This window comes from Pelobates fuscus, chromosome 4 (assembly GCF_036172605.1).
Source record: "Pelobates fuscus isolate aPelFus1 chromosome 4, aPelFus1.pri, whole genome shotgun sequence".
NCBI classification, from domain to species: Eukaryota; Metazoa; Chordata; class Amphibia; order Anura; family Pelobatidae; genus Pelobates; species Pelobates fuscus.
Window position 1 is genome coordinate 386,092,682 of NC_086320.1, and position 26,787 is coordinate 386,119,468.

At 43.5% G+C, this 26,787-nt stretch overlaps 1 protein-coding gene across 1 annotated transcript; it reads right to left on the minus strand.

The window, feature by feature from the left end:
* Nucleotides 1-21,982: 21,982 nt before the first annotated feature.
* On the minus strand, nucleotides 21,983-23,635 carry LOC134608201 (E3 ubiquitin-protein ligase TRIM39-like). The gene has a single exon (XM_063450863.1). It carries the CDS (start codon nucleotides 23,612-23,614, stop codon nucleotides 21,983-21,985), a length of 1,632 nt encoding a protein of 543 aa, XP_063306933.1. The 5' UTR covers nucleotides 23,615-23,635.
* Nucleotides 23,636-26,787: the final 3,152 nt, after the last annotated feature.

Genomic DNA, 26,787 nt, shown 5'->3' on the forward strand with positions numbered 1-26,787 from the left:
ACAAGGCTGGACCGAGAATTCCGGTTGGCAAAAGAGAGGAAGTATGCTCAGCAGCAGGAGCGTTACAGCAGCCGAGTAGAGGCTGCATCCGAGGAGGTTAGCCGTCTTTCCCTGAGGCGGTGGGAGGAACCCGAAGTGGGGGTCCTCATAGACTGGTCCTGTGAGGAACCACAACAGGCAGGTAGAGATGGGACCAAGGTCTCTCCACCGGGCCCACCGGGATGCTGGGCAGCCGGCCCAGATCCCCAGCAGCAGCCAGAGTTGCCAGGTGGGGAAGCAGGTGGCCCTTACTCACAAATGTTGAGGGGCCTCACGGATTGGTCCTGGGAAGACCCACAGAGGGCAGGTGGAGATGGGACTGCGGTCTCTCTACCGGCCCTACAGGGATGCTGGGCAGTCGGCCCAGATCCTCAGCGGCAGTGTGCGTTACAGGGAGCTGAAGGTGCCGTTCTTGCTCCCCATCGGCAGTCTACGGTGCAGGGAGAGGAGCCTGTTATCCCCTCTCCCCAGCGGCTGAAGGTGTGTAAGGGAGAGGAGTTTGTTATTCCCTCTCCCCAGCGGCAGCGCAGCTCACCAAGGGGAGACAGTAAGCCTCTCACCAGCGCAGATGGGACTGTGGTCTCTGCGCCCTGCCTACAGGGAGTACAGAGGGTCAGCCCTGCTCCCCAGCGGCTGAAAGTGTGTAAGGGAGAGGAGTTTGTTACCCCCTCTCCCCAGCGGCAGCTTAGCGCACCAAGGGGAGACAGTAAGCCCCACACCAGCGCAGATGGGACCGTGGTCTCTGCGCCCAAGTTACAGGGAGCTAAAGGGGCCGTCCTCCCTCCCCAGCGGCAGTGTGATTTGTTGGGAATGGAGAGCCCAGCCCCCTTTTCCCCACAGCAGGACTCTGTGCTGGGAGGAGAGACAGTCGGTCTCCCTCCACAGAGACGGGAAGTATGCATGGGAGAGGAGATTGTTACCACCTCTCCCCAGCACCGGATCATTAATGTACAGGGAATAGAGAGCCCAGTCTCCATTCCCCAGCGGCAGAGTGTTCTAATGGGAGAGGAGCTGGTTACCACCTCTCCCCAGTGGCAGCTTAATGTACCAGGGGGAGACTGTAAGCCCCACACCTGTGCAGATGGGACCGTGGTCTCTGCACTTCCAGCACAGGGGGTAGGGACGGTCGGTCCTGCACCCCCACAACAGGGCTGTTTAGCCAAAGGGGAGACAGTCTGTCTCCAGCAGCAGAGCTGTGTAACTAAAGGGGAGACAGTCGGTCTCCAGCAGCAGAGTTGTGTAACTCAAGGGGAGACAGTCGGTCTCCAGCAGCAGAGTTGTGTAACTCAAGGGGAGACAGTCGGTCTCCAGCAGCAGAGCGGTGTATTTAAAGGGGAGACAGTCGGTCTCCAGCAACCAGGCTCCAACCAGACAACTCCCGTGGTAGTGCTGGCAACAGGACAGAGTACCGCTGGTCTCTGCCCCCTCAGCAACCTACCAAGGCAGCCTACCAGTCCCCCACACAGCCGTGGTGAGGCACCTGAACCTGGACAAGATTCTCCCTCACCCAGGTGTAGTAACGGTTTATTGTGGGTGGGCTGCTCTGCTGTTTCTGTCTTGTGGGTGGGCTGCTGGACTAACAAGGGCACTGACCGGCAGGAGGTCAAGTACCCTGTTAGTCTGGGGGGTAAAGGGGAGAAGTGTGGTGAAACCGACCTCGCCACGTGTCCTTGGAGGGGGCTGATTGCCCGCCTCTTGCCTTTGGACTATGGACCAGACTTTATGGGAATGTGATACCCCAGATAGCCATACCATGGAGCCTATTCATATAATGAAAGACAATGGGAAAGACTTTAGCTCCATGGCAATTGTACTGTGTGAGTAGGATCTGCGCGCTATTCGGTAGTTTTGTGCGTGCAGATCCCAGCTATCTGGGGATAGGTGAAATGTCTGTGTGTTATGTGTAAATGTGACTTTATGTATTTTAAAGTGTTTTATGTTGTTTTGCAACCATGTGGTTAATGGAGTCTGCCTTTAGTCCTGGGTAATTGGATTACTTCTCCAATTAACTCCAGGGCAGAAGGGAGGAAACCAGGGTGCATTGTGGGGATGTTTTTCTGCCAGCCAGAAAGGAACAAAAGATACTTTTAGTAACTTTTGAACCCCTGGTCGGATTCATGCCATTTTTTAATATGTTGTTCCCCTGAATGGATTGATTGTGGATATGTATTTTTATGTGAATGTGATGTATGGTTTTAAAGTTATGAAAGTTGTGTAAAAGTATATTTTACACTGTATGCATAATGGGATTATGTGTCACACTAAGGGGAGGGGATGTGTGGGAGGTAACATCTATGTCATTGGTTCTTTTATGCCTCCCCCTGGGTGTGGCCTGTATGTGTGAGTTGGAAATAAAAGCCAGGCTGGATGAGCCAGTCGAGAGTTCCTGTTTTACCCTCAAAGTGATGTGTCGTCTCATTATTGGGGGGAAGGATTTATTGCATGCTGTTCCAGTTGACTGCTAGGAGTACAAGCCTATTCGTATGGTTCCTATTCAATGATCTACAGCATTCCTATGCTTGAGAAGGTTCATATGCTGCATCGGTTCGGTGATTGTGGTGTCTGCCAGAGTGCTTGGAGTCCTCAGGAAGCACTAGGAGCATCCATTAACGGAGGTACCAAGTCGGGGTGCCAGGCGATCCGTTACACTGTGCCTACTTGCCCAGTGCCACCACTCATATCTGTTTTAACAATTGGTTAAGCTTTACATTTAAAATAAATATTTTTTTTTCACTGTAATAGAAGAGCAGTTAGTTGTCTGCAAGCGTCTGGGTGTCAGGCCTACTTCAGCGTGCTTTGACAGTTGCCACTCATATCTGGTGTCTCTATAGCGTGCTTTTACAACCAAAATTTAGTTTCCACTGTAATAGAAGAGCAGTTGCCTGCCTGCCAGCTTCTGTGTGAGGATCACATTGGATACTGTGCCTACTTGCCCAGTGCCACCACAAATATCTGTTTTAACAATTGGTTAAGCTTTACATTTAAAATAAATATTTTTTTTTCACTGTAATAGAAGAGCAGTTAGTTGTCTGCAAGCGTCTGGGTGTCAGGCCTACTTCAGCGTGTGCTCTGCAGACCTGTGCCAGCGTGCTTTGACAGTTGCCACTCATATCTTGTGTCTCTATAGCGTGCTTTTACAACCAAAATTTTGTTTCTACTGTAATAGAAGAGCAGTTGCCTGCCTGCCTGCCAGCTTCTGTGTGAGGTTCACATTGGATACTGTGCCTTCTTGCCCAGTGCCACCACTCATATCTGTTTTAACAATTGGTTAAGCTTTACATTTAAAATAAATATTTTTTTTTCACTGTAATAGAAGAGCAGTTAGTTGTCTGCAAGCGTCTGGGTGTCAGGCCTACTTCAGCGTGTGCTCTGCAGACCTGTGCCAGCGTGCTTTGACAGTTGCCACTCATATCTGGTGTCTCTATAGCGTGCTTTTACAACCAAAATTTTGTTTCCACTGTAATAGAAGAGCAGTTGCCTGCCTGCCAGCTTCTGTGTGAGGTTCACATTGGATACTGTGCCTACTTGCCCAGTGCCATCACTCATATCTGTTTTAACAATTGGTTAAGCTTTACATTTAAAATAAATATTTTTTTTTCACTGTAATAGAAGAGCAGTTAGTTGTCTGCAAGCGTCTGGGTGTCAGGCCTACTTCAGCGTGTGCTCTGCAGACCTGTGCCAGCGTGCTTTGACAGTTGCCACTCATATCTTGTGTCTCTATAGCGTGCTTTTACAACCAAAATTTTGTTTCCACTGTAATAGAAGAGCAGTTGCCTGCCTGCCAGCTTCTGTGTGAGGTTCACATTGGATACTGTGCCTACTTGCCCAGTGCCACCACTCATATCTGTTTTAACAATTGGTTAAGCTTTACATTTAAAATAAATATTTTTTTTTCACTGTAATAGAAGAGCAGTTAGTTGTCTGCAAGCGTCTGGGTGTCAGGCCTACTTCAGCGTGTGCTCTGCAGACCTGTGCCAGCGTGCTTTGACAGTTGCCAATCATATTTGGTGTCTCTATAGCGTGCTTTTAAAACCAAAATTTGTTTTTCACTGTTATAGATTGAATAGCAGTTACTTGTCTTCAAGCGGGTGTCTCAGGCCTACAGTGTGTGCTCTGCAGAACTGTTCCAGTGCACATTGCCAATCATATCTGGTGTCTCTATAGCGTGCTTTTAAAACCAAAATTTGTTTTTCACTGTTATAGATTGAATAGCAGTTACTTGTCTTCAAGCGGGTGTCTCAGGCCTACAGTGTGTGCTCTGCAGAACTGTTCCAGTGCACATTGCCAATCATATCTGGTGTCTCTATAGCGTGCTTTTAAAACCAAAATTAGTTTTTCACTGTTATAGATTGAATAGCAGTTACTTGTCTTCAAGCGGCTTCAGTCCTTCCTTCAGCGTGTGCTCTGCAGAACTGTTCCAGTGCACATTGCCAATCATATCTGGTCTCACAGTAGCTTGCACGCATAGTACCACTAATCCCCCAAAAAATGACAGGCAGAGGCAGGCCACCCCGCAGGGGCCGTCGTGGTCGTGGTGCTGTGATTCCCTTTTGCCCTAGAATAATGCCCAGTTTTCAGAAGCCACGTACCCTGAACTTGAAAAGTTCTGAGGACTTAGTTGACTGGCTAACACAGGACACCCAATCTTGTACAGCCTCCGCTCGGAACCTTGACGCACCATCCTCCTCCAGCTTAGCTTCAGGCACCTCTCAAGATAGCACTCACCCGCCTGCCGCCACCACCAAAACTAGCACCACAGCCGCTTTACTTGGTATGTCAGAGGAGTTATTCACACACCCGTTTGAAGAAATGAGTGATGCGCAACCATTATTGCTAGAGGATGTAGATAACAGGGATATGTCTCAGGCAGGCAGCATTAAACACATGGAGGTACGGTGTGATGATGATGATGTTGTACCCACTGCTGCTTGCTTTTCTGAGTTGTCAGATACAAGCGAAGCGGTTGATGATGACGATGCGTCCATGGATGTCACGTGGGTGCCCGCTCGGCAAGAAGAAGAACAGGGCGAAAGTTCAGATGGGGAGACAGAGAGGAGGAGGAGACGAGTTGGAAGCGGGGGGGGGGTCGTCGCAAGGAGCTAGTGGCACAGTCAGACAGCATGCATCGGCACCCGGGGTCAGCCCGACAGCACGCCAATCAACGCATGCTGTGTCCACCACCAGAATGCCGTCATTGCAGAGCTCAGCAGTGTGGCATTTTTTTTGTGTGTCTGCCTCTGACAACAGCGATGCCATTTGCAACCTGTGCCAAAGGAAACTGAGTCGTGGGAGGTCCAACACCCACCTAGGTACAACTGCTTTGCGTAGGCACATGATCTCACATCACAAACGCCTATGGGATCAACACATGAGTACAAGCAGCACGCCTACTCTAAGCCGCCATCCTCCTCCTGGTCCAGCATCTTCAGCCACTTCAACCACTGCTGTCCTTCTTGCCCCCTCTCAACCATCCGCCACTCCGTCTCCCGCCTTGAGCAGTTCCCGCTCATCTGCCCACAGTCCTGTGTTTCTGTCAAGGACATGTTTGAGCGTAAGAAGCCAATGTCACCAAGTCACCCCCTTGCCCAGCGTCTGACAGCTGGCTTGTCCGAACTATTAGCCCGCCAGCTTTTACCATACAATCTGGTTGAGTCTGAGGCGTTCAAAAAATTTGTAGCTATTGGGACACCGCAGTGGAAGGTACCCGGACGGAATTTCTTTTCACAAAAGGCAATCCCCAACTTGTACTCGATTGTGCAAAAGGAAGTCATGGCATGTCTGGCACACAGTGTTGGGGCAAGGGTCCATCTGACCACTGATACCTGGTCTGCAAAGCATGGTCAGGGCAGGTATATCACCTACACTGCGCATTGGGTAAACCTGCTGACGGCTGACAAGCAAGGAATGCGTGGCATTGCAGAGGAGTTGGTGACACCGCCACGAATTGCAGGCAGTCCTGCTGCCACCTCCTCTACTCCTCCTACTCCATCCTCTTCCATAACCTCCTCGGCTGAGTCCTCTTGTGCCGCTGCTTCTTGCTCCACATCAACGGCACCCCCCAGCTCCCCAGGTACTATTCCACATCCCGGATACGGCAGTGTCACGCCATCTTGGGTTTGACTTGCTTGAAAGCAGAGAGTCACACCGGACAAGCACTCCTGTCCGCCCTGAACGCACAGGTGGAAAAGTGGCTGACTCCGCAGCAACTGGATATCGGTGGTGTGTGACAATGGAAAAAATTTGATAGCGGCATTGAAGTTGGGCAAGTTGACACATGTGCCGTGCATGGCACATGTGTGTAATCTGATCGTACAACGCTTTGTGCATAAGTACACAGGCTTACAGGACGTCCTGAAGCAGGCCAGGAAGGTGTGTGGCCATTTCAGGCGTTCCTACACGGCCATGGCTCACTTTGCCGATATCCAGCGGCGAAACAACATGCCAGTGAGGCGCTTGATTTGCGACAGCCCTACACGTTGGAATTCAACACTCCTAATGTTCGACCGCCTGCTCCAACAAGAAAAAGCTGTTAATTAATATTTGTATGACCGGGGTGCTAGGACAGCCTCTGGGGAGCTGGGAATTTTTTGCCACGTTACTGGACGCTCATGCGCAATGCCTGTAGGCTCATGCGTCCTTTTGAGGAGGTGACAAACCTAGTCAGTCGCAGTTGTGTGTGTGCGTGTGTATGGCTGTCTGCCTGTGTGTGTGTGTGTGACAGGGTGAAGATTTCTTGCACATGGGTGTGACAGGGTGAAGATTTCTTGCAAAGGGCGCCCAAAGGCCTAAGGCTGGCCCTGCGCATGGGTCAGTGGCTCTGCACCAGACTTCCCTCCAATTGATCAAAGTTAAAGGATTTCAAGTGGACTGATTACAATTACAGGGCCTCTAAAGAGTCCTGTATTGTTATTTGTCATCACTACCTTCCCGCGTCGGGAGTGGGTCATTTGCGCCCCTGCTGCCTTCCTTGCATGTGGTAGCTGTTTGTCAGGGATTTGTCAATCCATATCTGCCAAGTGACCCTATGTAGGGGTAACAGTCCCTATTCTGCTCTGTGTCAGTGTGTATCATGGTCTCTGTGGACAGGGAACAGTCTCTATTCTGCTCTGTGTCAGTGTGTATCAGGGGTTTTGAGGACAGGTGTCAATCCATATCTGCCAAGTGACCCTATGTAGGGGGGACAGTCTCTATTCTGCTCTGTGTCAGTGTGTATCAGGGGTTTTGAGGACAGGTGTCAATCCATATCTGCCAAGTGACCCTATGTAGGGGGAACAGTCTCTATTCTGCTCTGTGTCAGTGTGTATCAGGGATCATTAGGATAGGTGTCAATCCGTATCTGCCAAGTGACCCTTTATAGGGGGAACAGTCTCTATTCTGCTCTGTGTCAGTGTGTATCAGGGATCATTAGGATAGGTGTCAATCCATATCTGCCAAGTGACCCTATGTAGGGGGAACAGTCCCTATTCTGCTCTGTGTCAGTGTGTATCATGGTCTCTGTGGACAGGGAACAGTCTCTATTCTGCTCTGTGTCAGTGTGTATCAGGGGTTTTGAGGACAGGTGTCAATCCATATCTGCCAAGTGACCCTATGTAGGGGGAACAGTCCCTATTCTGCTCTGTGTCAGTGTGTATCATGGTCTCTGTGGACGGTGAACAGTCTCTATTCTGCTCTGTGTCAGTGTGTATCATGGTCTCTGTGGACAGGGAACAGTCTCTATTCTGCTCTGTGTCAGTGTGTATCAGGGGTTTTGAGGACAGGTGTCAATCCATATCTGCCAAGTGACCCTATGTAGGGGGAACAGTCTCTATTCTGCTCTGTGTCAGTGTGTATCAGGGATCATTAGGATAGGTGTCAATCCATATCTGCCAAGTGACCCAATGTAGGGGGAACAGTCCCTATTCTGCTCTGTGTCAGTGTGTATCATGGTCTCTGTGGACAGGGAACAGTCTCTATTCTGCTCTGTGTCAGTGTGTATCAGGGGTTTTGAGGACAGGTGTCAATCCATATCTGCCAAGTGACCCTATGTAGGGGGAACAGTCCCTATTCTGCTCTGTGTCAGTGTGTATCAGGGGTTTTGAGGACAGGTGTAAATCCATATCTGCCAAGTGACCCTATGTAGGGGGAACAGTCCCTATTCTGCTCTGTGTCAGTGTGTATCAGGGGTTTTGAGGACAGGTGTCAATCCATATCTGCCAAGTGACCCTATGTATGGGGAACAGTCTCTATTCTGCTCTGTGTCAGTGTGTATCAGGGCTGGGCTTTGAGGACAGGTGTCAATGTTAGGTGATTTCTGCCCTTTATGGATTAATAGCAGACTCTGCATCAACTGTGCAATTTTCCATGGGAGTTTTGCCATGGATCCCCCTCTGGCATGCCACAGTCCAGGTGTTAGTCCCCTTGAAACAACTTTTCCATCACTATTGTGGCCAGAAAGAGTCCCTGTTGTTTTTAAAATTCGCCTGCCCATTGAAGTCAATGGCGGTTCGCGCGGTTCGCCGGTTCGCGAACATTTGCGGAAGTTCGCGTTCGCCGTTCGCAAACCAAAAATTTCGGGTTCGCGACAACACTACCCCTCACCCTAAAAAATAGTGAGGGGGGAATAAAATTACTACCCTGTAAAGTAAAATTCAACTTACTATTCAACGTCTTCTTTTTTCTAAAATCTTAATTTTTCAACCCCAAAAAAGGCCAAATAAAAAGCCATCATACCTGTCGAACTTAAAAATAAAATAAAAAAGCAGAGCGCCAAAAAAAATTCCTGACGGAAAAGAAAAAACCCGACGCTTAAAAAATTAATCCATCTTCACCCATGGAGGGCTCCGAGCAGACTAGGGTATTAACTTGTACCCTATTGTTACAATTGTTACTTGAAAAGCATGAGGAATGCCGTTGGGGTACCACATGCTCATTTGTTATACCTCCATGCACTACAAAAATAAAGAATTTAAAAAAAAAAAAAAATTAAAAAAAAAAAAAAAAGTAATAAAAAGTAAAAAAAAAAAAAAACTGTATGCAGCTTCCGAATGAATCTAAAATGGATTCTGTCCTGGAGGTGGGAGGGTGTGGGAGGGAGGGTCTGCTGCTGATTGGCTGGAATGTGTCTGCTGACAGGGTCAAAGTTTACTCAATGATGACGAATAGGGGGCGGACCGAACATCGCATATGTTCGCCATCCGCGGCAGACGCGAACACGCGATGTTTGCCAAGAACTATTCGCCAGCGAACCGTTCGGGACATCACTAATGGTTTAACATAATTTTCACAGACAGTAAAAATATAGTTTTTCCACATATCCTGTAACATTAAAACCATACATCCAATCTTCATAAAAATTACATATTTAAACTCAGCATATGTTACAAATCGCTATTTGTAACTGGCCTTTTAAATGGAAAATTGCCCTGCTTCCCTGGATTGTGGAGAAGCCTATTTGCCAGCCTCCTGCCTCATGACTATGGCCCCTGGAAGATTGTGCCCCTGAAAACTTATTAACTTTTATTGGGTGTGTATGGCCCTTTAAGAACCGTCTGGGGACATATTATGACCTTGCTGAACAATGCCCCTTTAAGACTATGTCCCCAGACCTGTAAAATAACTTGCCCCTGGCTCTCTCCCACTTGGTTCAGTAAATAGGGCTTACTGCACCAAGTACCACACAGGCGGACCACCCAGAAGTTAAAGTGTGCAGGCAATTTACCTCCCAGGCTGTGAGGTTACTGCAGGTTAATTGCCGACCGGTGGGTGGCCGCAGTTCGTGCAAAGGAACATGTGGCGGCGGCCATCTTTGTTCATTCGAATGCGGTCAGCGGTGTATGCCAAAGATTCTGTGGAACTGAAATCGGCTACACATTTTGCCAAACACTGCTGACCCTTACCTTCTCCAACACTTTGTTTTTCAGCTCCGTTCAAAATGGGACTTAGTCGTTTTTCCGCATGAAATTGACCGGCCGCACAGCCCAAATCTATGGAACTGTTTTGGGCAGGAAATTGTGCTTGCGGTCGGTCATAAAGGGACCTTCAGCTAACTTTTGATGCGCTGGAGGGATTTGGCTGATTTTTGGAAGTGTTTATGTTTGATGTATGCTGAGTTTATGGAGATTGAATGTATAGTTTTAAAGTTACAGTGTATGTGTGAAAACTGTATTTTTACTGTATGCTATAATTATGTTATGTGTTTACCTGAGGGGAGGAGACGTGGGGGTGGTACCATGTATGTGATTGGTTAATTTCATCCTCCCCTGGGAGTGTCCTGTATGTACCTTTTTGTAATAAAAAGCAGGCTGGGTGTCCCAGTCCTCAGTTCTTCTTGACCCTTCAAAACGTAGCCTTGTCTCGTTATTGGAGGGAATTGCTGTATTACACTGGGGATTGCTATGCTCTGCATATTCCCCTGAGCTTAATCACTTAGCTCTTTTAAGAACTTGTTCCGGATACGCTCTCCTGGAGGAGAGGTCTTCCCCACACGGTCCTGGAGGACAGAAGCCGATCCAGGGTGGAAGGAAGACGGCGCGGCTCCAGTTAAGCTACGGCGGTTGTGGAGCCTGCGGTGGTTGTGGAGTCCAGTGCGGTGCTTGTGGTCCTCGGCGCAAGCTAGGAAGCGTCCATCAACGGAGGGTACTCGGTCGGAGTACACGGAGCTCCGTTACAGCATACTTTAAACAAACACTCTCAAAAATCATACAAATCCCCCCAGTGGATAAAAAGATAGCCGGAAGTCCTTTATGACCAACCGCAAGCACATTTTACTGCCCAAAACAGTTCCATAGATTTGGGCTGTGCGGTCGGTCAATTTCCTGTAGAAAAAAAGTCCCATTTGAAGACACGAACAGGTCCATTCGTGCAAATAACACATTAAAACAGGATGTTCGAATTGTCGAACTTACTTCGACTTTTACCGAAGTGTCGAAGTGGAGGCGACGGTAAGGGTCAGCGGTGTTCGTGTATTTGCGTAGCCGATTTTAGTTCCACAGATTCTTTAGCATACACCGCTGACCTCGTTTGACTAAATTAAAATGGCCACCGCCACGTGTTCCTTTGTCGAATGGCGGCCACTTCGACGACTTCGACAACTTCGGCACTTCGGCTGCATCCGAAGTGCCATATAAAAAGTGCCAAACCTTCCCCAACTGTATTTAAAGGGCCAGAATGAGTGACATACACTCTGGTATAGCCGAATACTGTTTTTAAAGGGCCCAATCTCCCAGGGCCATAGTCCAGAGGCAACCGGCGGGCAACTAGGCTCCTCCAATGCAATGTGGCGAGATTGGTCTCGTCACAGTGACAACTGCCTATCAAGCACTGGCCAGGCACCGCTTAATTAACCCTCACGTCTCGACGGGTTGCGCTAACAGCGGGCAAATAATTTGGATTTTTTTCAATATGGGACTGGCTTTGAATCCTCCATTTTTCTGTTCGCATTCCAGTTGCAATCAGTACGGGTGAATTTGAGACCAAATTGAGATTTTTTGTAGGCCTGATTTACAAAATCAAGACATTGTTGAATTCTATCAAGCGAACAAAAAGGAGGAAAGGAAGCCTTAAGCGAGCACTCAATGGTAAGGGGATAACCCTCAAAGAACTATCAGGGTAGTAAGGAACAAAACAGAAAGAGATGAGTGCCCTAAATCGTTAATACATAACTTTTAATAATATGTTAAAAAGTGGTGAACCCACCAACATAAATAAATACCAATAGAAACCTGTTATAGTTCCGGTAAGAGACAATGTCCAAAGCGATAATGTGTCCTAAATATAGTGATCTCGACAGAAATGTCTATAACAGATATTCCAGCGTGAGGGGGGTTAAACCCAATCCTGTAGACCCCCACCACGTCAGAAATACAAACTGCTTTCTAAATAGGATAAAAAGAGAGGACCTGTACGGAGGTAACCAGTGTCCACACGGATATGCAGCTGAATGCTGAGAGGGAGATAGTGTCACAATTATCAGATATGGGTGAGCTCCCCCATATCTGCAGGCATACCAACGTTTAAGGGAAGCCTCAATATATAAATCCCAAAGACCGTAAGTGGTAATGAAATAATACACTGAGTCAATCAACCCTGAATCTATACACTGATTCGATCAAACCTGAATCTATAGAGAGGTCCTGTTCTAAAGTTTTCAGTGTCCTCTCATAAATAGCTATGTGCAAAAAAGCAGTGATTTTGCACGTAAAGCATGAAAAACTGAGACCTCTTGGGTATAAGGTGTCAGGTAATTCACTTCACCATATATTGTAGGCATATATAGGTAATGAGCAATACACATAAGTAATGGGTGTAGGTGTATGGGCGATCCTGGGGGTTTGGGATCTCCTGAATAAAGATCACTGAAACACCCAATATATAATACAGCCCTAATGCATGGTATAACATAAATGCTGATAAAGTATACACCCATATGTCTCGTAGGATGCCCTATACAGCCTAGTACATATATGCACGGGTACCACAATCAAAAGTGTACCCTAAATCCATACTACGTAAATAAGTCAGTAAAAGACTTCAAACTCAGCACGGAGGGACAAAATGAAAACCGGCCAACATGATAGTTAATAATGGAAAGGTATACACTGCTGGAACATGGCAGTGAGACCGTAGCCGCTCATCCTAGTTCTTCCTAGTGAGAGTTGAAGTCAGCTCGAGACCCATGATACCACTTGTGCCGTGATAGGAGAGAAGTGGTAATGCAACTGGATCGTCGAGAAGCCCCTGACGCGCGCGTTTCGCCCGCAGCTCATCAGAGGGGAGCCGATGTGCGGGAACTGAGCCGATATTTGAAGGTAAGTGATGCATTTTCATTGGAGGAAAGCTAGAGACATGTCGGCAGTTGCCGGCCTATCCTCATCAGGTAAGGATGTGATGTCACTGCGTGGTATCGACGTCAAATGAGTTAACCCCTTCAGGGGTCTGGTAATGGAAACCAAAAAAGGGGTACAACGGAGACACAGAGCACTGTATGTCCTCACGAAGGGGGGATTATTAAAATGACCATAGCTAAGTGTAAATGGTGTAACAGATATGTGCTAATAAATATGTACAGATATATGACGAGTTGTACTTAACGTAAGCAAGCAAATGGTGAAATATTACCGCCGATGGGGAGACAGCACCTTTGCGTGTGAGCTCTAAATAGGAGGTGGGACGATGACCATCGTATTTCATTAATGAACTATCCACAAATAATAATAGTAGTGGGTTTGGTATCACTTGGGTAAAGTGAAATATGACATATTTGACTCAGGATTAGGAGATAAATACCAGGAAGGGTAACCCAAAGATTATTGTGGATAGTTCACGGTACTGAATTCATGGTAATGAATAGTTTCCAGAATGCCATACTGATGATAAAATTAAAATTACAATGATTGTGGAGATTAATAGATAGATATTATTGTATATGGTTCACGATACTGAAATAACAATAACAGTGAGTGACTATTCAATGGGTAGTACGAATAATGTGCTGGAAATAACGATGATTGTGAAAATAAATCATACATAATAATTAAATGCAAATTGATCCGTCCCCATAGATGTCCGATGAGATAGATCACCCGGGGGACAGCTGATAGCATACTTCGAGGAGACTATCGCCTTAAAAAGTGCTAGTAACATCCCGGGAACTGTCAGTCCCTATAAAACTAATAGATCCCAACAGTAAGGATGGACAAGTCCCAAACAAAGTGACTAGCGGGCCTAAGCTCAATGCTGAAAAATATTCATTGCTAGCCCAAAGGTCCATCAATATGGGAGACAACTACATCCCTACTGATGAGATAGGATGGAACACGTGTCTACTGGAGGACAAGAAAATGACAGTAGATTAATCAAAAGGCCTGCCCATCCCTGGTGACACCTAATGGCTACACCGAGAAAATTGTGTGGAGTATATACATATTCCGTGATAACTGGGTTTGGGAGCCCAGGTAGATTAATGGATGAAAGGGGTGAAATTGAATTCTTCATTCATCCCCCCTGGGGTCAGAGTCCTAAACTCATAAATCCACTTGGACTCTTTCCGAAGAAGAGTTAGATTAAAGTTGCCTTTTCTAGAATTTTGAGTCACCTTTTCCAAAGCCTGGAAGGATAAATGATTCGGATTACCGTCATGAAAATGGCGAACATGGTTCGCTACGGGGGTGCTAAGATTCAGATTAGTGACAGAGTTTATATGCTGAAGAATACGTCTCCTGAACTCCTGATAAGTTTTCCCTATGTATTGGGTACCACATGAACAGGTTATTACGTAGATGACACGTGTAGTGCTACAGTTGATGAAATGGTGCACCCTAAATTCTTTGGAAGTTTGGCTACATCTCACCATCTTTGAAGTTTTAATGTATTGGCACGCCTTGCAATGGGCGCATTTATGGGTTCCTAAAGGAGCCAGCAACCATTTTTTTGGGTGTTTTTCTTTCTAAGTGGCTATGAACCAGAAGATCTCTAAGATTTTTTGATCTGCGTGCAGTGATGTTCGGATAAGGTATTAGACTAGTGTCTAGATCTTTGTCATATTGCAGGATAGGCCAATGTCGGGAAAATATATCTTTGATGGGTTGCCATTGGTCATCAAAGGTGCCTATGCATCTGATCATTGGTGTGGTGGGAGTAGGTCTTGTTGATCGTAAACTGGTACTCCTTTCTTGTGACAGTGCTCTCTGGTACGCTTTCTTGAGCGTCCGATTCGGGTATCCTTTGTCTTTAAAACGGATACGTAGTCTGTTGGCCTCAGCTTTAAAAGACTCCTCACTGGAGCAGTTTCTTCTTGCTCTAAGATACTGTCCGTAGGGGATTCCTGCCTTCAGACGCTGCGGATGGAAACTCTGCCAATGTAACAGGCTATTAGAAGCAGTACTTTTTCGGAAAAGTTCAGTATCTACCGTTCCATCCATATTGAGTATGATCCTAAGGTCCAGAAATTCCAGGTGTGTCTCATGGATCACATATGTCAGTTTGAGACCAATGTGATTATCATTGAGCTCATCCACCATATTGACAAAGGATGGAATCGAACCAGTCCAGAACAGCAGGACATCGTCGATATATCTAATCCATTTGTGAACATATTTATGGAACTGGCTGATATTGATCAGAATGGTTTCCTCCCACCACCCAAGATATAGGTTCGCATAGCTAGGGGCACAAGCTGTGCCCATAGCAGTGCCAACTAGTTGTAGGTAATATTTTCCATCAAAAACAAAATAATTGTGAGTTAGGATGAACTCCAATAATGCTAGTATTACTTCGATTTGTTCAGCATCATATTTGCTAGATTTCAGTAGAAAGTAAGATGAAGCACGTAGTCCTATCGCATGTGGAATGTTGTTATACAAGGATACAACGTCTAAGCTTGCAAGTAGAGTATAGGGTGGAACCACTAGATTTTCTAGCATCAGCAGTGTTTGTTTGGTGTCCTGTACATGTGATGCTAAATTAATAACAAAAGGATGAAGGAGTTTCTCTATAAATTTGCTGGCTCTTTCTGTTAAGGAGTTGTTACCCGAGATGATTGGTCGGCCAGGAGGATTTGTAAGTGATTTGTGAACCTTTGGAAGGCAGTAGAAAGTGGAAATGGTGGGATAATTATTAGGTAACATGAATTGAAATTCTTCCTTGGAAATTATATTCATTTCCAAAGCTCTGGTTAGTATGGTTTTTAGTTCAGTGAGGAACAGGCTAGTTGGGTCTTGGGGGAGTACTCTGTATTGGGTGGTGTCTTTCAAATGATCCATACACATATCCAAATAGATCTTTTGGTCCATTAACACAATATTTCCTCCTTTATCAGAAGGTTTAATGACTAGGTCCCTGTTGTTAGTCAGATCTCTTAGTGCCTCCCGTTCTGCTTTGGTTAGATTATCCCTGACGTTACTTGGTGGTGGAAGCGATTCTAAACATTTTGTCGTCATCTGGACAAATAAGTCCACACTTGATACTTCTTTAAAATTAGGAGTATACCAATTCAGGGGTTTACAGTTGGTAAGGGGTTGTTTATCATCCTGTTCGTTGAGGAGGGACACCATTGTTTGGAGGTGTTGATACTCCTCATACGTGAGACCCAATTCTTTAGCCTGTTTTTCATCTTTCCTTTTGTGAGTGATATGGAGGGCGAGTTTACGTCCAAAAAGATTGGTATCTTTCACCCAATTAAACCTATTAGTGGTGGGAGACGGAACAAAGGACAGCCCTTTGTTAAGCAGGGATTTATGCTTCTTTTCCAAATTAAAGGTGGATAGATTAATGATCAAATTATCATCAATTCTGTATGGGTTCATTGATTTTTGTAGCCTTCCTTGTTTATTTTGTACCCCCATCTTTTCCTGTCTCTGAGTTTGCCCCGCTGGGGTTGGGGCCACTCCTGATCTAAAAAAGGCACTCCTGCTTGGGAGGATGTAAATGAGGTAGGTATATTACTAGCCGTATTGGAGGGATTAATGAACTGGGGGTCTGGGAACGATACCGTTTTTTCAGTAGATTTTAGAATGCTTTTCTTTTGTTGGAAATTGCTTGGGGTTCTTGTACTGCTTCTGCCTCGCCTTTGGGAACTGGAGTCAGAATTGGACCAGTCACTCTCGTCTGATGTCTGGTTGTTTCTACTGCTGAATCTACGCCTGCTGTTGTACCTTGGTCTAAAAATAGTGCCCTCCTTAAAATCTTTGTGATCTTGTTGATATTTGAGATGTTTCTTTTCCCTGATGTATTTCTTAAAGCTTTCTAGGTTATTGTTTAATTTAGTTTCCATTAGTTTAAAGTCTGCGTGGGTATGGAAGACTTTTATGTTCTTGATTTCAGTCAGGAGATTTTGATTGACAGTTTCAAGATTGGTTTCTTCTAATTTAATCAGAAATTCCATAAGTCTGATTGAACTGTCAATCAAAATATTATTCCACTCTTGGATCTGACTATCAGTTTTAACTTTTTCTGGTCTGGAGATGTCGGACCTCAGTCCTCTAGGGACTAACTTGTCCTCGACATACTTGCGTAGGCTCGTAATTTCCCAATGTCCTTTAATCTGTTGTTTATACAGGTTCTGGATATCAAAGAAACTTTCATTGATATCATTTGGGTTCTGTTTGATTAAAGGTTCAAGGGAAAAAACATTTTCTATATCCGTAGTACTTAGATTAGGATTGATAACATTACTTAGGTATGAGGTCATAGTTACAGAAAGATATCTGTTAAGGGTGCTTCCAAAAGGGGGGGGGGGGTATTGAAACCCTATAGACTCCGGTCTCTTACCGGTCTCTTACCGGAACTATAACAGGTTTCTATTGGTATTTATTTATGTTGGTGGGTTCGCCACTTTTTAACATATTATTAAAAGTTATGTATTAACGATTTAGGGCATTGAATTCTATCAATATCCAGATTTAGCACTCCGAATAGCCCCGTACACATCCAGATGGTTTTGCCCAATTCAGTACAGCGCCATTTGGACTTTAGTGAAATACCCCATATATGCTGTATACAATAAGCTGCAGTGGTTCCAGTGACTATAGTGTATAGTTAACCCCTTCAGGACGGAGTCAATAGTACACGTTCTGATCAAAACAAAACGTAAACAAAAACTGGAATTTGCGCTATATGTCTGTTCACCCGTAGTTCCCCTCTTTCATATTAAATGCACCCACACTTATTATATATCATTTTGTTCAGGAGAAACAGGGCTTTCATTTCATATAAAATATTTGTATATGAAACAATTTATTATGAAAAAAATAAAAAAAAACTGTGAGAAATTTTAATTTTTTTTTAAAATTTGTAGTTCCGCCTCACATTTTAGCTGTAAATGTCATAATACTGTTAGGTTTTACGGCAACAAAATGCACATATTTGTAATCAGCGATGTCTCACGAGTACAACAGTACCCCCCATTAACAGGTTTTATGGTGTTTTGGAAAGTTACAGGGTCAAATATAGAACGTTCCATTTTCAAATTTAAATTTGCCAGATTAGTAATGTTACCTTTGAGACGGTGTGGTAGCCCAGGAATGAGAATTACCCCCATAATGGCATACCATTTGAAAAAGTAGACAACCCAAGGTATTGAACGTGGGGTATGTTTAGTTTTTTTAGTAGCCACTTAGTCACTAACTTAGCCAAAGTTAGCGTTCATATTTGTTTTTGTGTGAAAAAAGCAAAAAACTAATATTTGGCCAGTGTTTGTGACTAAGTGGCTACTAAAAATGACTGGACATACCCCATTTGCAATACCTTGGGTTGTCTACTTTTGCAAATGGTATGCCATCATGGGGGTAATTCTTATTCCTGGGCTACCATACCGTCTCAAAGGCAACATAACTAATCTGGCAAATTTCAATGTCAAAAAAATGAAATGCAAGCCTTATATGTGACTCTCTAACTTTCCAAAACACCATAAAACCTGTACATGTGGGGTACTGTTATTCTCGGGAGATTTCACTAAACACAAATATTAGTGTTTTAAAACAGTAAAACATATTACAACAATAATATAGTCCATAAAAGTGCCGTTTGTTTGTAAAAAATGCAAAAAACGTCACTTTTACTTAAAATATCATCGTTGTAATACAATTTACCAGTTTTAAACATTAATATTTGAGTTCAGCGAAGTCTCCCGAGTAAAACAGTACCCCCTATGTACAGGTTTTATGGTGTCTTGGAGAGTTACAGGGTCTAATATAGTGCTTGCGAATTAAATTCTCTGCACTTTCTCCCTGTGTTGTCAGGCATGTCAATCAAATTTTAATTAATCAAATGACATAATTATGTTAAAAAATTACTTAAATATACACGTAGAATTTTAATATATATGCATTTATAGGTATATAAATTCTACGTGTATACTAATGTAATCTTTTATGTAATTATATGTATTTATCTCTATATATATATTTGCGGTTATTTGTATTTTATATATAGATAGATATATATAGAATGTCATTCTAAGTGTATTCTGTTTCCAATATATATATATTAATAACAAAATACAGTTAGAATGAAATTACATATGAATATATAATTTATTTTATATTTTGTTTCAATATTTTATTTATTTATTTAATTATTTTATTTATTTATTATTGTAATTGTGCGTATATATATATAATATATATATGTAGATCTATTATATATATAATATATATACATATTATATATATGTAACGTCATTCTAAGTGTATTTTAATATTAATATATATACTAATATTAATATTAAAATACATTACGTATGACGTTACATATATATAATATGTATATATATTATATATATAATATATATACATATTATATATATATATATAAAAAGGCATTTAATTTATTTTATAACATTTTAATATTTTTTTTTTTACACTACCTACCAGCAGGGGGACTGTCTAATATTTTAGACAGTCCCCCTGCTGGCAGATCCATAGCCAGCTATAGGGGGCCATGTGATCGCTCTTTGAGAGCGATCACATGGCCCCCGGGGGCCTCATTTGGCGGAGGGGGGCTGCCTGGGCTCTCAGACAGCCCCCCAGAAGAGGATCGCGGCGGAGGTGAGTACACCTCTGCTCCTGGGGCTGCAAGCCGTTACGGCGTTCTATGCCGCCGCAACGGCTTTAAAGCCCTTTAAAGCCGCGACGGCATAGAACGCCGTAACGGCGTTAAGGGGTTAATAAACAAATTAAAGAGATTTAAAACAGATTCATACATTCTTCTGGGTCGGTGGTACTATACACATGGGGAAATATTTCTATTGGAAATAAAAGACTCAGTTCTGTTTAAATAAAAAAAACTTTAATAATGCCAATAATATTTATTAATTAACACAGTATCAGGGATAATCCGCTTTGCCTGGTACAACACTATATGATAGTGTTGGGAATAATACACCTTGCCTTTACTGACCCAAGGCTCAAGCAACAGATGACCGGATGCTCAGTCTGTTTAAAATTGGCTAAGTTGGAGCGTGTCAGCTGTTTGAAATAATATACTTTGTCTATTTACAATGCTTAATGAATATACCCCTAGACAAGAGCTATAGAACATTGTGTAACAAGTGTTAGTGTTATATCCTGTATTTTTCTGCCATTGGCCTTGTTTCCTGTGTTTCTCCCTTTGATCATAACTACTAAGTAATGTGTAATTTAGAACTGCGTAGTTAATATCGTTAATTCTAAGTGCGTATGCATATTAATTCTACGTGCGTAGTTAAATTTAAACTTTGCTTTGTGCAAGTCCCGAACATGAAGATACACCTGCAAGCTTGCTATAGGTTAAGATGTTAAGATAAGATAGATGATTTTGTTAGGATTGAATGAATGCTTGTACGATGACCCCTGTTTCCTCTTGAATATAACCTGTTACACAGTCCATTAAACGTTAGAAGTCACCTTGAACCTTGCATTGTCTTGTCTCGTTCATTGGGGCTCGTCACCAGCTGGTTTGGGGACGAGGAGAAATACAGAGAGTTGCAAATTGACACAAAAGACCACGTCAACGGGAAATTCCTGACGGAGAAAATTCCTCACTATCAGATAGTGTAGTATATACTATATAGTTTATAATAATAAAATCAAACTTATAATATTTACAACCACAATAAAACCAGATAAAAAGTAAGATTTCAAACCCAGCTACAACACCATTACTGGGAGAAAACTATCACTATAACTATAAGACAAATGATATAAATTATAACAGTGATTATTGGTTTAACCTTTATACTCTATTTGTCATTATTTTTATTATTATTTTATTATTTATATAGCGCCATCAAATTCTGTAGGGCTGATATAACATTATAACAATATTAGGATGGACTGAGAACAACGTCTCCCAACGTGTAGACATATCCCGGATTTATTCTGTAACAGAAATTAAAGATTTGTGTAGCTAATATAGACTTTAAAATGAAAACTACTTTATAATTCTATCAACTACATAAAACAAGACACTAAAATATAAGTAAAATAACAATGATAAAGTCAATATATAGTCAGTTATAGTCAATATATACATTGCCAAGGATCAAACTGGCTAATGTCAGTTCTGTAAATTATTTTGTACAATGTGCCATTCACTGGATGAGAGCCTGGCGAGGACCCAGGTACGAGGGAAAACCATTACTAAATGGTTTATCCTATTACTGGGGAACCAGACCAGCGTGCTCCTGGCATCATAGTTACTACAGCGGGCTATGCAGGGGGCCGTGTGGGTTATAATAATTGGAACAACCCTTTACTGCAATATGACTATTGATATATATAGATAAACATATACACACACAGAGACACATTTACACACACACTTAAACAGGCATCCTGATAAATATTAATATTGAATATCATTTGACATCAATGATTACTTATCACTATGTCATAAACTATAGCAGAGACTCTTCGGTTTCCTTAATGTTCTGTGTATTGCTCTCAGACTGATAATGATAATAATATTGTTATATAGATTGATTTTATCTACCATTTAAGATAATAATAATTTTTTAGGACCAGATAACAGATCTCCTTTATTGTCTCAGTTTTACTATCAGGGCTTATATTCAACTTTGTTTATTGAATTTCTATGTAACATGCCAAGCACGCATGGACAAAACTGTGACACCATGGGGTGATATAACGTTTTACTAGGTGAATCAATATGTAATTGTTCCTGAAGTGACAGTTCTGCTTTAACTGATGAAGTAATTGAAGTTTTCCTAATCTGTCCCTCTTATTATTATAAATATAGCGCCAACATATTCTGCAGCACATTACAATTATACAGGGGGCTATATAGCAGAAAGTTACTCAGACAAAATAAAGCTGTCAGACATGAGAGGTGAAGAGGCCTTGCTCACAGAGCTTACATTCTAGTATTCCCTCACTTATGTGGCCACCTTTATGTGTTCTGATTGGCAAACTCTGGAAATCAAGCTACTGTGGGCTACAATTCAATTCAGATTAATACATTAATCAATATATTAAATACTCAGCCAGGCATTACCCCCAAATACCCAGAATACAGCATGAAGCGGCTCAGTGAAGGTGGCAGTGAAGGTGTGTAAGTGTCTGATGGGGTCACACAGATCATAAAAGGACAGCCGCCCGACCTTGTAGTCCAGGAATATCCCGAATCTCCTGCTGGAAGGGCGGTGAGGTAATTGGATTCTATGACTGTCATGCATCACAGAATACTGATTATTTAACCTTCCCATGCCCCAGGACTTGTTATTAAATCCAATCACTGACTGACGCCCTTTCCTGACTATACTGGGATAGGCCATCCCTACCTTCCATTCCCCTAATTTACTGCTCTCCACTTCCCAGTAATGTCGCCCTGAGGAGAAACTACTGAAGCTTAAAACCTGATTATGTAGAAATCTCACTGGTGTTTCTGGGCGTTTCTGGTTTATTCTTGACCAGAATACAGTTTTCATATGACCTGATACAGTTACATGATTACCAGCTGTGTTTACATCCAGTAACATGTCTGAACCCTTGTTTATATCCAGTAACATCTCTGAAGTCGTGTTAACCCCCCGTAATATATTAGCCGTTACATGGAGCGGTCTCTTTACTCCGGTCACAATCCCAGCTAAGCCTGAGTGTAAAGTCACTGAGATCAGACCCACATCCAGATCTCCTATAGCATGGACCTTTTTATCATCTCTCTCTCTGTCCTTATTATCTCCCTCCTCCGTATCACAATAGTCAGCGCTGTCTGATTTCCATTCTTGTAAAACAGTTAATGGGTCCGTCATGTTACACAGCTCCTCAATGTGACTCATCTTCTTGGACAGATCCTCTTTCATTATTTCCAGCTGCTGGATTAGATCTGAGACTCTGAGTAAGACCTGCTCTTCCTGCCTGGAGATCTTACTCAGGACTTGTTTCTCTACAGCTTCCAGCTGTTTCAAGATGCCCCTAATCAGGTCAGTAACTTCCTCTGTTACCCCAGCTGCTCTTTTGTGCACTTCTCTCCTGAGCTCCTGCAGGCTCTGTACTCTTTTCTCAGCCTCCTCTCTCTTTGAGGTCAGTTTCTGCAGAATATTTCTCATTTTCTCCATCTTCTTCTCAGAGGCCTCATTCAGAGTCTCCACCTGGTGTCCTCTGTGCTCTCCGGCCAGACTGCAGGACACACAGATACAGGCAGCATCCTCAGAGCAGTAATACTCCAGGACCTTCTTGTGGACGGAGCATTTTCTGTTCCCCAGTGAAGTGGTGGGTTCTGTTAGGACATGTTCTGCTGACTTGCTGTGGACCTCCAGGTGGGTTTCACACAGAGAAGCTTCACACATCAGACATGTTTTAGCAGCAGGTACAGGAGACTGAATACAGTAAGTACAGAGGATCCCAACCTCCTCCTGCTCTGGGTGAGTAGATCGGAAACTCTCCGCCATGTTACACATTCTCAGGGTTCTTTTAAGCTCAGGTCTTACCCTAAACCCATGTCTGCATTCAGGACAGGAATATTCTCTCTCCTCCTGGTTCTCCCATGTTCTTGTGACACAGACATGGCAGAAGCTATGTCCACATGTCAGGGTTACAGGATTGGTATAAATGTCCTTACAGATAGAGCAGGTCAGCTCAGCTCTCAGATCAGGAAATGCCATCACTGAAAGCAGCAACAAGAAATGAGAATCAAAGTTTTTTTGTTTCATTATAAACAATGTTTTGGGTGCGTTCCGTGGACTTTGGATTCCAGTTTATTGTATTTTCTCAGTGAAAGAAGATACAAGGAAATAAGAAGTGAATCATTTCTCAAACTCGAGTGTAGTGAATATTATTGATTATATTTCTAAAATGGCACCTGTGAAATAGGTGGATATATTAGGTAGCAAGTGGTCACTTTTTGAATTACGAGTGTTGGAAATATGAAAAGTGAAAAGTAATACGATGTGAGTGATGGCTAAAAAACTGGGTCAGAGCATCTTCAAAATGGCAAGTTTTGTTGGATGTTCCCGGTATGTAGTACCTACCAATAGTGGTGCAAGGAAGGACAACCGCTGAACCAGCATCAGGGTCTTGGGCACCAAAGCTCATTGATGCATGTGGGGAGCTAGCCTGTCTGGTCTAATCACACAGAAGAGCTACTGTAGCTCAAACTGCTGAAATACTTAATGCTGGACATGTTAGAAAGGTGTGAGAACACACGATGCATCACATTTTGCTGCATATGCGGTTGTGTTACCGCACATTGGTCAGAGTACCCATAAAGACTCCTGTTCATTGCTGAAAGCACCTTCAATGGGGAAGTGAGCATCAGAACTAGACCATGGAGCAATGGAAGAAGGTTACCTGGGCTGATGAATCACGTTTTATTTTAGATCAGGTGGGTGGCCAGTGTGTGTCCGTCATTTACCTGGGGAAGAGATGTTAGCAGGAAGCTGGCAGGCTGGTGGAGACAGTGTTATGCTCTGGGCAATGTTTTGCTGGAAAACATTGGGTCCTGGCATCATATGAATGTTAGTTTGACATCAACTACCTAGAAATCTTTGCAGACCACATACACACCTTCATGGAAGTGGTGTTACACTGATGGAAGTAGCCTCTTTCAGCAGGTTAATGCACCCTGCCACACTGCAACAATTGTTCAGGAATGGTTTGAGGAACATGACAAAGAATTCAAGGTGTTTCCCTGTCCTCCAGATTCCGCAGACCTCAATCCGATTGAGTATTTGTAGGATATGCTGGAAAAACAAATCCGATCCATGAAAGCCCTACCTCGCAACTTGTAGGACTTAAAAGATCTGCTGTTAATGTCTTGGTGCTAAATACCAAAGGACATGTTCAGAAGTCTTATGGAGTCCATACCTTGATGCATCAGAGCTATTTTGGCTGCACGAGAGGGACCTACACGATAATGTTTTTTTAGTTTTGGGGCTGATCAGTGTATATAATATATATAGATATAGATATATAAAAATATATAGATATAGATTCATAGTATACACATTCCTAGATAGGACTAAATATGTACAAAATACAGATCAAGGAACAGTGTACACACAAAAATATACAGTTTTACATTTTACAAGGCTACTTAAAATCTCCTATCTTAGCAAGCAAACATATGGATTCAGTTACACCATGTGGCAATATTGGTGAAGAAAAAAATCACTATATAAATAGAGACATTCGATGTGGACTTTATACCCTTGAAGAATTCTCCTGCAGACAAACTGGCTGACTTTTACATATATTATATGGTTTTATTGCACTGCTTTATGGTGTTTTGTTATGTGTGGGTGTGTTTTTATAGTTGTAAGCTGTGAATACAATTGTCGTATAGTTTTACACTATGAGCTTCTGCTGTGACTTCTTAAGAACCTGGTCGGAGAAATCGCACTTTACAAGCTACACTCCTGCTACCGTTTTATATGGACCTAAATGAAATCACGCTTTGAAACTGCAAATCAAGTCCCCCCAGTGATTTTCTGCCTTTATATACAGACATTTTGTATTATGTAAGTGTTTCTATACACTACGGTGGTGAAGAGGGTTATCACCTCTGGAGGGTATTTTATTGTATTGTTAAAATAGTTTAAAAACCCTTGGCAGTGCAAGGGTTAAACATGTGGCGGTTGGCCAGCACTTACTAGCCGGTCGACACATTAAAAAAGTAATAGAAATAAATGTATAACTCTATGGGGTTCTATAAGTTCCTCCAACTGTCATGTGATCTGTCCACCCTCCGCCAATCGGTTGGGGCTATTATAATATACTGAGCGTGACCTGATGTCCCCAGCTATTGGCAACTGGTGGTGAGGGCAATTATAATATACCATGGTGACATAAATATACCCACCCCAGACTGCACTAATTGGTGGTGGCCCTAATAATAATAATATACAAGAAATGGACTTAGTGTCCTCCCTCTTTTTTGCTGGGTCAGTCAGGGGTTTGGCTATATTACTGTAATCAGGTACGAAGCACCTGTAGTACCCAGCTGTCCCTAAAAAGGCCAATACCTGGGTCTTGGTGCGGGGTGTGAGCCAGTTAGTGACAGCTTCTATCTTAGCGGGTTCTGGCCGTTGTTTCCCACACCATACTCTGCCATACCGAGATTGAACTTGTCTGGCTTAAGAGTCAGGTCTGCTGCCCGAATTATGTCCAGTACTACCCCTACATGAACCAAGTCCTCCTCCCAAGACTCACTGTTGATCGCAATGTCACCCAGGTACACACAGGCGAAATCCTAGAAGCCATCAAGGAGCCTATCCTGGGCGTTCTTCATGGCATGACCCTAAATTGGTACAAGCCTAACGGGATGACGAAGGCTGACTTGGGGATAGCCTCCTCGGCCAGGGGGAATCTGCCAATAGCCTTTGCATAAATTGATGGTGGTCAGATACCGTCCCCTGGCTATATGGTCTAATAGTTCATCTACTTGGGGTGTGGATATGCATTGGTTGTGGTTTGATCATTCAGTTGCCTGTAGTCCACACAGAACCGGGTGGTTCCATCTTTCTTTGGTAGTAAGACTACAGGCGAGACCCACGGGCTGTCAGAATGTTCGATAACCCCGAGCTGTAGCATTTCTCTTACTGATTCAGGTATACAGTAGGAGGGCTGACAAAGTGGGGTTTGGTCCAGCGTCTCTACCTTGTGGACTGCTAGGTTGGTATACCCAGATTCTTGGGAGAATATCAGTCGCTGGTCTACTAGTAAGCGTTGGGCTTGTTCAGTCTCTAGGGCCGTTAACCTTTCTCCTATTTTGACGGAGTTGACCAGATCAGGTTGGGGGTCCCTCCCTAAAAGGTCAGGTGGGGGAAGGTTCTCGGGA

What these genes read in the sequence shown, in the direction of transcription:
- LOC134608201 (XM_063450863.1), bottom strand. Translation starts at nt 23,614, where the DNA reads ATGGCATTTCCTGATCTGAGAGCTGAGCTGACCTGCTCTATCTGTAAG.